Source organism: Pleurodeles waltl, chromosome 4_2, assembly GCF_031143425.1.
Source record: "Pleurodeles waltl isolate 20211129_DDA chromosome 4_2, aPleWal1.hap1.20221129, whole genome shotgun sequence".
NCBI lineage: Eukaryota > Metazoa > Chordata > Amphibia > Caudata > Salamandridae > Pleurodeles > Pleurodeles waltl.
Genome location: NC_090443.1, coordinates 943913202 through 943926444, shown reverse-complemented (window position 1 = coordinate 943926444; position 13243 = coordinate 943913202). Strand labels below are relative to the sequence as shown.

The 13243-nt window shown below is 42.6% G+C and overlaps 1 protein-coding gene across 3 annotated transcripts in view; it reads right to left on the bottom strand.

Moving 5' to 3' along the window:
• Positions 1–567: 567 nt before the first annotated feature.
• Positions 568–13243, bottom strand: part of LOC138293504 (vitamin D3 hydroxylase-associated protein-like) — a 203123-nt gene continuing 190447 nt past the window's right edge. For 2 of the 3 annotated variants that reach the window (XM_069232745.1, XM_069232743.1), the window contains exon 15: positions 569–1733. In XM_069232745.1, the coding sequence (XP_069088846.1) occupies positions 1605–1733 (129 nt within the window). In that variant the 3' untranslated portion in view covers positions 569–1604. Of the gene's footprint in view, positions 1734–13243 lie in introns of all 3 variants that reach the window. The other variant, XM_069232744.1, reaches the window with a different exon arrangement.

Here is a 13243-nt window from a genome sequence, read left to right as displayed (position 1 = left end):
TTAGCGTGAACCCCTTCCTTGCGTTAATGATATGCAAGGGAGGCGTTCCCATCTAAAAAATGACTCCCAGGCCTTTACGTGGTATTTATACTCCCGGGCAAAAGAGACGCCCGGGAGTGGGCGTGGCTAAAAACGGCGCATTTGCGCCACTTTTTAACGCCTGCTCAGGGCAGGCGTTAAGGGGCCTGTGGGCTCAAAATGAGCCCACAGGTGCCCTCCCATGCCCCCAGGGACCCGCCCCTGCCACCCTTGCCCACCCCAGGAGGACCCCCAAGGATGGAGGGACCCACCCCAGGGACATTCAGGTAAGTTCAGGTAAGTTTTATTTTTTATTTTTTATATTTTATTTTGGTGGCATAGGGGGGCCTTATTTGTGCCCCCCTACATGCCACTATGCCCAATGACCATGCCCAGGGGACAGAAGTCCCCTGGGCATGGCCATTGGGCAAGGGGGCATGACTCCTATCTTTACAATGATAGGAGTCATGTTGATGGGGGATGGGCGTCGTTAAAAAATGGCGCAAGTCGGGTTAAGACGATTTTTTCGACGTAACCTGACTTGCCCCATTTTAAGACGCCCATGCGCCATTTTCCCCCTACGCCGGCGCTGTCTGGTCTACGTGGTTTCTTCCCACGCAAACCAGGCAGCGCCGGTCTGATTGCGCCGTCTAACGCCATTCCATAAATACGGCGCCCGCATGGCGCTTCAGAATGGCGTTAGACGGCGCAAAACTTTTTGACGCTAAACTGCGTTAGCGCAGTTTAGCGTCAAAAAGTATAAATATGGGCCTAAATACAAACTGCAGCGCTAGATTTTCTGAGAAATGTCGTTAAATACTATTATGTGACCGAATTTCGCTGGATTGACAGAACGATCACAGTTTAAAATTATAAAGGAGTTTGACCTCGTTAGTGCAGCAGTACACGGAGAGAGTGGGATGTTTTGCTGGTTAACTATGTCAAAGTGGACTGGTCACCATAAATGACGACAAAGATTTAAGACACTGACACGGGATGTGGATTTACCACATTGACATTTGATAGGCATATAACACACTGCCATATTAAGGATATAACACATGGTCATGTGGTGTGAATATAACACACCAACAAATAATGGGAAATAACACATCGAGTGGTGGGAAAAGCACATTCACATGTGATCTAATGTAACATGCTTACATGCACTGGGGACATAACAGATTGACTTTTGGACATTACAACACACTGAAATGTGATACAGATATTACACATTGACAATTGATGGGTATATAACACACTGAAGTGTAATAGTAATAGGGACGTAACACAACGGTACGTGACGTGAAGTTAACACTGACATTATTGTGATGGTGATATAACACACAGTCACGTGATGGTGATACGTTGTATTGACGTATTATAGGTATATAAGACGTGCACATAACAAACTAACGTGATGTCGCACGTTGATATTTGATGTCAATATAATACTCTAACGTGCATTAAATCAAGTTGACAATTCAAAAGTATATCTGGCTCTCAGTCTTCTTAAATTACAACTTGCAGGCACCCTAATTTCTAGGTTAGAGGGATGGACGTTCACATAATATTAATTGCAAAATCTAGAACTTCATTTTGTTCATGTGCGTCACGTGCTCAACCTCTTTCATGAAGCGAAGGCACAGCTCATCCTGCCAGGTTAGAGCAACACACTGTACAGCCACAGGGAGCCCCACGCCTTCTGTTGCAGCCTGCGGAGGAAATAACGACAGGAGAATCAGTTTGCGGCAGAGAATTGCAATATATGCCAAATTATCAAATAGATGTCCCGCGATGTCAGAAAGGAATATTCATGTGGCTATTAGTGGGTAAGAGGAAAACACTTGAAAACACTTGTGGATGAGAAGGTCACAGGTCATGGTTAAATTAAAGTGCTTTAATTCATCGTACTGATAGGGTGGATTGTTGATGCTATTAGTAATATTAATTATTGTTTTATTTGTTAAATGAAAAGTATTGCATAAAATGTGTGCAAGGGATTTTAAACAACAGGGGTCTAATTTATCAAGGTTTTGTATTGCCCTTGCACCATGCAAAGGGGTGCCTTGCCCATGCAAAACGTAAATGGGATTTATCAAGCCATGCAAGGCCACATTGTGTGGCCCTGCATGGCTTGATAACTCTAGAGTACACAAGGCCATGCATTATTCTGCGGCAAGTAGGCGTTGCATGGGTGGAGCATGGGTGTTCCCACACATGCACCCACGGATTCTGACACTTTCCCAGATTTACTAACACTGGTAGACCTGGGAATGCCTTAGAATGCCACGCCTCCCCACCAGAGGTGCAACAAAGAGAAATATCTTTATTTGTCCTCGTTCCCTCTTTCTAAGTGCGCTGCATTTTTCAGCACACATAGAAAAAGGAAAATGACTCTAAGGACTATTTTTGTGCTCAAAGGTCCTGCTTGCAATGCAGGAACCCTTGCAACATGACACAAAGTTGCCTGCGTTAGCACTAGGCAGCTAAAAGTGCTCTAGTGTTAGGAAATGAAAAGAATGTGCAGTATGATGTTAAATACAGTGCATTCCTGCCCTTCCCCTTTCAGGCAGCGCAGCTCAGCAAAGCGTCTTGCTGCATTGCACTGCAAGAAATATTGATAAATTCACCCGAGGTATATTGCAAACGAGATATTGATGATGATGATGATGATTATAGTAACAGTCTGTCTTACAAATGAAAATTATTTATGCCATCCCTAGTCTGCTTAACAGGGAACAGCGATTCTCAAAATCAATCTTAATTTCAAAATGTATACAAATCCATAAAAGGTCAAACACAGAGAAAAAAGCAAGCCATAGTATCAGTCATTCAAAAAACATTTTACTTTAACAGCACCACTTAAATCAGAAATCACTGAATCATCATTCAATAACTGTAGAAACATCAAGTCCAGACGCACTTGATTAAAATTTCAACCCTTTAAATGTGGAATAATAAAACTTCTCCTAAGGTTTTCATAAAATCAACAAAACATAAAATGTAAAGTGTTTTACGATGACACGTAATCACAGCCACAAAGCCCTTGAGGGCATATATTTACAGGGGAGTTGCGCTGCTCTTGCACCACACAACATGGTGCAAGCGCAATGCAAGCCCCAAAATGTGATTTATGAGGCCATGCAAGTCCACCTTGTGTGAACCTGAGCGGCCTCATAAAGTTTGAGTAATGCAATACAGCGCAAATCTCTGTGTTGCGTTACACTGCCCCAGGGAGGCTTTCAATGGATGTTGCATGGGTGTTACCATGCAACACCTGTGGATTTTGACACATTCCTAGATTTACCAGGGGTGATAGACCTGGGAATGTGCCAAAAGTGGTATGCCTCCCCAGTGAGGTGCAACAAAGAGAAATATTTTTATTTCTCCTTATTGTTTACTCTGTCTATGTGTGTTGCATTCTGCAGTACACCTAGAAAGAGGAAAATGCCTCAGGGTACTGTTTTTTGTGAAGGAAAGATTCCCTTCCTGAACAAAAACAATCCTGCTTACAACACAGGCACCACTGCACCTTGGTTCACCACTGCAGGGGCAATGGCAGGAATGGGCCACATTCTTTTAAACACAGCCCATTCCTGTCCTTTCCCTGTAATGCAGTGCAGGGCAGCAAGGTGACTTGCTGGGCTGCATGACAATTTTATAAGTATGCCCAAGGTTTTTAGTCTTGTTTCAACCTTTTGGGATGACTAATAACAAATACAGCATGTTTAGCCTAAATCTTTTAAACTCAAATTGGTGGTTGCTGTTAGTTACAGAGGTAGGATGAGGGTCCATAAGCGGGGCAGTTTTCAAAGACACATGCCCACAAACCAAGGCTTTTAATAATTCCTGGCCTTCGTTATCAGCATGATGCCATAACAAAAAAATATTTTAACCCAAGCCAGGTCAATTTTTCCCATTGCACCAGGATTGTCGAAAAAAATCAGGATGCCCAAAAATGGAAATGGAGTTCTTTATTTATCTCAACCATGGTATGTAGTGGTCTTTATAAAGGGAGAGACAATCCTGCAAACTCTCCCAATTCAGTTGGGGTTTTGCCTAACTGCAGGAGTGGGTAGAGAATTAAGATATCAGTAAGATAACTCTTCATGAACTATATAAGGTGGTGCAAGTTGCAGCAGCACTCTCAACAGACACCTACAAAAATTGTTCTCAACGGTCTGAAGTGATGTAACAGCAATTTTTGGCATACATTTCGCTCCACATACCTTAAGTATGGCTTTCAGAAGTTTCATTCTCAATCTGGACATAAAAGCTGAGGAAATCGACCCCAGTAGCACATTTTCTTTATCTCTAATGTGGGACTTCAAGGACCCCCTTGAGACAAACAGGATGCCCAAATAAGAAAAGGCAGAGACCTTCATTAGTGTGTGACACTGCACTCGAAAATTCTTAGTTTAGTGGACCGAGGTCCAAGCATCGAAACAAAAGACTTATTGTAATTAGTCGCCACGTCCAGGTCATCCATGGAAGCAACAAATGAATCCAAAAATTTTTTAAACCCAACACGGCCCTAGCTAAAAGAACTACGTTGTCTGCATAAAGTAATGCGGGTAATAATTGTTTCCTTACAAGAGGACAGTCTACGCCTCAAGCTATTAGAGCCTTCTCTAGACAATTTATATACAAGGTACATAAACAGCCAAAATGCATCTTTGGTGACCACCCTCATTTGTTGTAAAGGGCAGAGTGCAAGGTGGATCTTTGATGTATTGAATTTAAGCAGAGGTGTTCATATGAAGTTTTTTTTTTAAAGTATGCAATATCTGGGTCCACATTTCTTGACAGAAAATGTTTCCATATTTTGATATGGTTCACTATGCCGAAGGACTAGGAGAGACCCACAAAACCCATGTGGATCGAACCCGGTCTGCCCACTGTGTACGTATTGATGATGAAGCAAAAATTCAAGCACTGATTATTTGTCCCCCTGTCAGGTCTGACTTCATAACGGAGGTCAAATAATATATGATTCTCGTCAGCCCAGGCAGTCTATTAAGTATTACCTGTCTAATAACCTTCACGACTGAGCCAAACAATGACATTGGTCCATAGCACTGGGGCTTATTCTGATCTTTTAAAAATGTGGACAATAATCCAAGTGGACTAAGGATGCGGGAACCCTCATTCACTGCTGCATTTATAGTCTGAGTAAGTAATGGAGCCCGTCCCTCAGGCTCATTAGGATATAACATAGGCGTAATCCTCTACAGGCCTGAGGCCTTGTTTTTGGAGAGCTGTAAAGTGCCCTCTTTAACTTCCTTCAATATAAAAGCTAAATTAGAGACCCCTTCACAGGACGGAAACATTTCGCATTTATTGTCAGAGATGGCATGATTATAAATCCCAGCAAAATATGACACCCAGCTGTCCATGGTAATGTGATGACAAAGAGACCCATTGTCATTGGGAGCAAAGAAGAGACAATTATTAATTTCCCAAAATAAAAATAAAAAATTTCAGTAAATTCTCCTAAGCTTCTTTCTTAAGGAAATGTTTCTGCCCTTTAACATTGGACTTATGATTAGCTGGACAGGCAACTACCAATGATTTGTCTCAGAATTTAGGCCTCAGGGCTATCTCTAGATTTCTGTGCACTGTGGAGAAATCTCCAGCAGATCATTAAATTGTTTGAGAAAACCTTTGTTGTAACTGGAGTAAATGGAGATCCCTAACTTTATGAGGAATACTGATAAAGGCACTCACTACCTCAAACGTACATACTCATACACACTCCAGAGTAGCTGTAGGCCATACTTTACCGCACAAGTGTTAATACTCAGATTTTCCTCTTCAGCGCTACACCTCAAAAAATGTCCACTGCTCACGAGCATTGTACTGTTAAAAAAATGGAAAGTGGGGGGCCCTGCCACAATATTGTGATAATATCCATGTTAAAAACAAAAAGACTGTTCAATTATAGCAAAGTCCATATAGATGGGTCAAGATTTGTTTCCGTCAATACATACACTCACAAACAGCCATAAAGGTGAGTCTTCAAAAGGTAGATACAATATCATTGTGAATGAAGGAGTGGAAGCACCAGGACTAAGATATTGATATGGAGTTTTCAGTGTCTATAATCATCTATGATCTGCAATACGGTAAACGCCTAAAACATTGTGCAAGCAGAAAAGCATACATTGTGTTACTAGTATTAAATATACACGTTCTCATTGATTAAGTTCTCGTGAAGCACGCAATGTGTTGGCTGTGCTGGATGTATCTATTTTGTGAAAAAGAAACTTTTTTTGAAGACTCACCTCTACGTCTTTTCATGTGTGTATGGATTAATAAAGATATTTCTTGATCCATCTGGATGAATCTTACTACAATTTAACTGTCTTCCTGTTCTTATCATGGATATAACAATGCACTAGTGATTATTTCGGAAGTGCTCCCCATTTCCATTTAGGTACTCAACATTAAGACAAATAGCAAAGTCTGGGGCACAATTAGTGCACAATCTTCTATTAAATTCATCATACAATACATGCACCATCGTAATCTCAAGCATTGATCGACTGGGCTCGCACACTTAGTTCACCTCATAGAAAGACAAGTTTGATATGATCACTGAAAGCACCTGCAGGAATCTTCATATCAATTATCAGGCTCAAAAGGGGAGCAGAAACAAAATCATAATCAGTTACCGAGGCACACCCTCTACCTGTAAAAGTGGGAGAAATAAAAGAGCTACCAAAGATAACAGGTTTATCGAGATAAAATAATAAATTAAATTAATTTAAGATAGTATTAAGAAATTCTTGACAGGTGTGTTCCTAATATAATCCTGAGCTCATCGTGCATCTAGGTTTAGAAATAGAACTTGACGGAGAGTTCACAGACAAATTAATGCTTAAATCAGTGAGGAACAACACACTGATTGAATGAGAGTTCCTCTCCTCAAAACGTTCCAGAAAAGATCTCAGAGAATATAAATGTTCCATGTTATGTATTGATAAATTAGCATTATAAAAATTCAACACCCCATTGACCTGTCACCATGCATCGTCTTGTTGGGACTTCAGGGGTGACAGAACTCTAGTGTGCATTGATACCGTCCTTGCCAAAGGGACATTGTCAAATATTGGAACTCAAGACAGACATCCACCATTATCGAGTGGGAACGTGCTGTGGACTGGTGTGTGAAAACCAGGGAACCTATCTACAAGGCAAGAGAACGTCCCCGGAATCATGAAAATATATGTGGGAAATGGTGGGATCTTTCCAATTTAGTCTAACAAATGTATTGCAGACAGAGCCGTGGGCATTAGGGAAATGGTCTACATTGACTGTGATTTATGTTGAGCTTTGTTTTCTCAACAAAAGAAATATCTTTTGGTTTATGATAAAAAATCAACAATAATTAATGTAGGACCTTTCAGGGATGTGAACATTATAGCTTGAAGGTTGAGTGCACCTGTGTGTGTAGCTCCACTAGTTTTCCCTTTAAAAAAGCTACGATAATTAGTCCTCCTTTAGCTCTCCTAGAACTAGAAATTGTTGCAGGAATAAAAAGGTCCTCATTACCATCTAAAGAGGAACATGTGTCTCAGGTTTCTTGCAGGCAAATCAGATCAAAATCTAATAAAACCAAACCATGTCTCATCCGTTGCCTTACTGGCTAATACAACTATGTTCCAGTTTATAATTTTGTGGCTGATGGGGGACTGAACAGGCAGATGTAGAGGTGGTACATATAGTCTGCCAGGGCCCTAGAGAGTTAGCCTGATGATCCGAGGCAAGTCAATTACAGTATTCCTGAAAGTTCTGCAGCTCACACCTGTTAAAGATCTTCACTTAGAAGTCGGAAATAGGCTGTCTGGCCTGGGTTCCAGGGTGAAACTCCGGTATAAAGTTGTTGGCACAGAGTACATCAAGTCTATAAAACAAACCTAAGGGTAACACCAAAATAGAAGGAACTGTACTGGTCTAAAAGGATCAGGTTTGAGCCAACAACTGGGTTAACACTCCTGGCCTACTGAAGTTTATCATGGCACAGTTACCTTCAAACCTTTTTTGTCCATTCTAATCCAGCCCACCCTTCTAACCATCTTAAGGAATTGAGATATTATTGTCCGCCCCACAACATGCCTCCTCACCCCGAAGGTAACCATGTTTTTCAGTTGGGAAACGTTCTCCCCTTCCAAAGGGGGACACTGCCTATAACTACAACATATGGGGTAGCCTCAGGTAGTATGTTAATAGTGACTTTTGACCTCACATCCGAAGGGCCCTTGTAATCAATATCTGATCTGCCCTGTTAGAAATGGGGTCTCTGGTTGGCAGTCAGTTTCCACTCTGTCCAAGCAGGGACCCTCATTTTAGTCAGGGTAAGGGAAATACACACACATAGGATAACCCCTGCTCACCCCCTTGTTAACTTGACACAAGAAGTAAGACTTATCTCAGAGGCAATGCGTAAAGTATTTGTACAAACACTCACAGTAGCACAGTGGAAACACCACAAAAGGGCACTAGTTTAGAACAATAGCCAGTATGTATCTGATTAAAACAAGATGAAAATGACGAAAATCCAACATACACAAGCAAAGTTATGAATTTTCAAAGATTAAACTTGAATATAGAATTTAAAAACATAAATGCTGCAATTCAGTGTTATCACTGTTCCTTACACTTCCGGCAGGGTCGATGTCCGGTGGGTCAAGATGCGGTGGGGTGACCTCACGGTGTCACAGTCAAACCAGAGGCTGCAAGCGCCGCAGCAGAGTCAGGTGGCGCGAACGTCGATGATACGATGCCCTGATCTCGCGAGGTCAGCAGCTGCTGCATCATCAGGTCTGCAATGTCAGTCGGCTCGTCGTACTCCAGCGGGGACTACGGCTTCAGTTGCAGGGGGCATCGCGGGGTCAGGCAGTGGCGTCAGTCCGATGTCGTCCAATGTCGTTGCACTTGGTTTTTCACCAGCTTTCACTCCCAGGGGCCCAGAAACTGGAATAGGTACCTCCTGGCAAGTCAGAGTCCACAGCAAGTGAACCCAGAGGCTGGTAGGTGAAGTCGTTGCTGTCCCTGAGGCTTCTTAACAGGAGGCCAGCTCAGTCCAAGTTCTTGGAGAAACTTCACAAGCAGGATACACAGCAAAGTCCAGTCTTTGCCCTCTCTAACGCAGAAGAAGCAACTGCAGGCCATCTCAGCAAAGCACACACAGCAAAGGGGCAGTACTTATCTTTCAGCTCTTCTGCTTGGCAGAGGTTCGTCTTCACCCAGAAGTGTTCTAAAAGTCTGGGGTTTTGGGTCTACTACTTATACACATTTCTGTCTTTGAAGTAGGCAAATTTCAATAGAAAGTCTCTATTGTTGAAAAGATCCTACCTTGCCCAGGCCTGGCCCCAGACACACACCAGGGGGTTGGATTGTGTGAGGACATGCACAGCCCTTTCAGGTGTAAGTGTCAGCTCCTCCCTCCCCACTCTAGCCCAGGAGACTCATTGGGATACCAGCTTGGTGTGGAGCATTTCCCGATGATGATACTATTCATCCATTGTGATGCTTGAGGGTTCTTGCTCCTGAGACTATTGGTCCCGTAGGATGATAAGCAATTTTTTGGAACAGTGTACTCGATATATTTGACTCATTGGGATATGCAGGACACTCCTAACCCCCTTTGTGTCACTGTCTAGATGGAATTTACAAACAGCCCAAATGTCAGTCTGACCCAGACATGGATTCCAAAAGCAGGCAGAGGCACAGAATGGTTAAGCAAGAAAATGCCCACTTTCTAAAAGTGGCATTCTCAAACAGGCAATCTAAAAACCAACTATACCAAAATATGTATTTTTAAATAGTGATTTCAGAGACCCCATACACCTTATCTCTATTTGCCCCCAATGGAAAACTGCACTTAAAGGATATTTACAGGCAGACCCCATGTTAACCTAAGGGAGAGAGAGGCCTTGCAATAGTGAAAAACTAATATAGCAGTATTTCACTATCAGAACATGTAAAACACACCAGTGCATGTCCTTCCTTTAAAATACACTGCACCCTGCCCATGGGGCTGCCTAGGGCCGACATTGGGGGCGCTGTACATGTAGAAAAATGGGAAGGTTTGGGCCTGGCAAGTGGGTACACTTGCCAGGTTGAATTGACAATTTAAAACTGCACAAACAAACACTGCAGTGGCAGTTCTGAGCCATGTTGCAGGGCTACTCAGATGGGTGGCACACTCAGTGCTGCAGGCCCTCCCGTAGCATTTGATTTAGAGGCCCTGGGCACCTCTAGTGCACTTTACTAGGGACTTACTAGTAATCCAAATATGCAGACATGGAAAAGCCAATCACCAATACAATTTACACAGAGAGCACTTGCACCTTAGCACTGGTCGACAGTGGTAAAGTACCCAGAGTACCAAAACCAGCACACAGTCAAAAATAGAGGAAGCAGAGGTAAAGAGAAAAAGATAGGGGAAATCATTCCAAGGTTGCCAGGTCTAACATGCCCCAACGAGGGTCACAATGGAAAGGTTGTATGGAGATCTTCGGCTGATGAGTGGAACGTAAACTTGGTAAATTAGTGATTGTCTCTGGGGTGGTTTCTGGGGGAGGGAGTGGTTGTGCAAAATCCTGTGGCTGCAGCTAACTCCGGGACTCCCCCTCTTTGCACAAGGACCCCTCTAGGCTCTGATGGGGGCTGTGGTAATACCTCTTTAAGATGCTCTTCCCCTGCCCTACTCTGGCTCTACAGCTCCAAGAATTCGGTGTCCCATATTAGTGGGCAATTTCATCTGGCTAATTATTTCAGATACTGTGCTTTTGGTTAACCAAAGGCATTTGAAATAAACCTCAAAGTAACGCTGAACCAAGTATTCAATTTAGCAACTAGTTTGTCCATCAAAGGGTGTAATAATTTTCTATCTAGATTACTCGGGACCCCCTTGTTGATTTTGGCCTGACCCACAGGCACCCTGGAAATATTTTACTTGGGTCAAACTATCTCTATACCCACTTAGCCTTGCCCTGTACATGGCCTTTGGCAGTGCACAGCGTTGATTGTCCTCAGGGCCTAGCCTGCAGCAAACCCCTATAACCGCCCATCCCCACACTGAGTTCAGCCTTTGGCCATCTGCAGCAGGGATTGTCCGCAGAACCTGGCCGGTGGCCAATCTCTGTGGCCATCCCCTATAACTGCCTTCGGCCATGTGCTGCAGGGGTTGGCTGCAGTCCCTGCAGCCAACCCCTATAACAACCCAACCCCACATAGCCCCCTCTCCTCAGGCCAATATCAGCCCCGGGGACCCTATCCCCTGGGACCCAGTGTAAATATAAAAACTTTTTGGGGGGAGGTGGCTACATGCTTCCCCCCCAGCCTGATCTCGGCCTGGGGATCCCATCCCCCGTGGCCTGGCCGAAACATCTAACCATTTTTTTGAGGAGGGAAGCCATGGTGCCAATTTGCACCATATTTGCTTTATGCGCCAGGAGGTGGTGGCCCCCCTGCATTAAACTAACAATGCCCCTGGGACCTGGCCCACACCGGGGGCTTATTAAAAAAAAAAAAGAGCGGGAGTTCTCACTTGTTTTTTTTTGTTTTTAGCTGATCCAACACGATCTCCACTGAAAGATCTGGGACCCCACTACCAGAGCTTAGAGGTCAGGGTGTCCGTACCCTGACCCCTTTTCTTATTTTTTACAATTATTATGGGACTCGGATGGCTGCCAACATTTTCTTGTTAAAGTGTTGGCAGATCTCTGCATGAGATCAGAAGGCGTTGCAAATCCTTTGCGTCCCTATGTAAACAAATTTGAAATTTCTTTAAAATCTCAAAAACTACTGAAGAGATTTTCATCAAATAACAAAAAGGGCTCTTTCCAGACCAAGAGCTGCTTTTCTACCAAACTTGGTGTAATTCAGTCCAGTGGTTTCTGCTGCTTAATGGATCACCCTGAAACTTTCCAGACAGCAGCTGATGTGACTTTTGGAAAATTCTGTGAAGATTCGTAAAGGGGCGCCAAACATATAGGCATGTAAAAAACGTATTAACTAGGTTCTATCTATAACTACCTAATCACGATCACACTTCGTTATTTATATATATATATATATATATATATATATATATATATATATATATATATATATGTTCATAAATATATATCAAATGTATGTATATGTATATATATTTATAAATATATGTATGTTTGTGTAAATATAGTTAAGTAAATATATGTGTGTGTATATATATATATATATATATATCACCTTGCCACCCAAAAAACCATACCAACCCTTAAACCTAAAAATGCTCTTCCCTCTCATAAACCCATACCCACCCTATACCCTGAACATACCTTACCCCCCAAAAACCCACAACCACCCTAAACCCTAAAAACACCCTTACCACCCTAAATTTCATACCCACCCTAAAGCCTAAAACCTCTTACTACCCAAAAACCCATACCCACCCTAAAACCTAAAAATGCCCTTACCACCCTAAAACCCATACACACCCTGAAACATAAAAACCTCTATCTACCCTAAATCCCATACCCAACTTAAACCCTAAAAATGCCTTTACCCCAAAAACCCATACCCACCCTAAAAATGCCCTTACAACTCAAAATCCCATAGCCACCCTAAAACCTAAAACTCCTTTACTACCCCAAAACCCATACCCACCCTAAACCCTAAAACCCCTTAGCACCCAAAAACCCATACCCTCCTGAAAACCTAAAAATGCCCTTACCACCCAAAAGCCCATACCCACCCTAAAACATAAAAACCTCTTACCACCCTAAATCCCATACCCAACCTAAACCCTAAAAATACCCTAACACCCCAAAAACCCATACCCACCCTAAAATTAAAATACTGCTGTCACAACCCAAAATCCCATAGCCAACCTAAAACCTGAAAATCCTTTACCACCCCAAAAATCCATTGCCACCCTAAAGCCTAAAAATGCCCATACCACCCAAATACCCATACCCACCCTAAAACCAAACCTCATTTATATATATATATATATATACATATATATATATATATATACCATAGACACAAAAAAATTTTTTGCCAATAATTCTGGCACCACTTGATGACATTTTCAAAACCTATTCTTTTGTCAGTTCAGCTGCTTTCTAGAAAGATTTGGGGTGATCTGTCAAGCTGGGGCTGAGAAATAGGGGTTGAGGTCCCAAAGCTCTTTTTCCCAATTCTATGTCAATGGGATTTTTAAAAA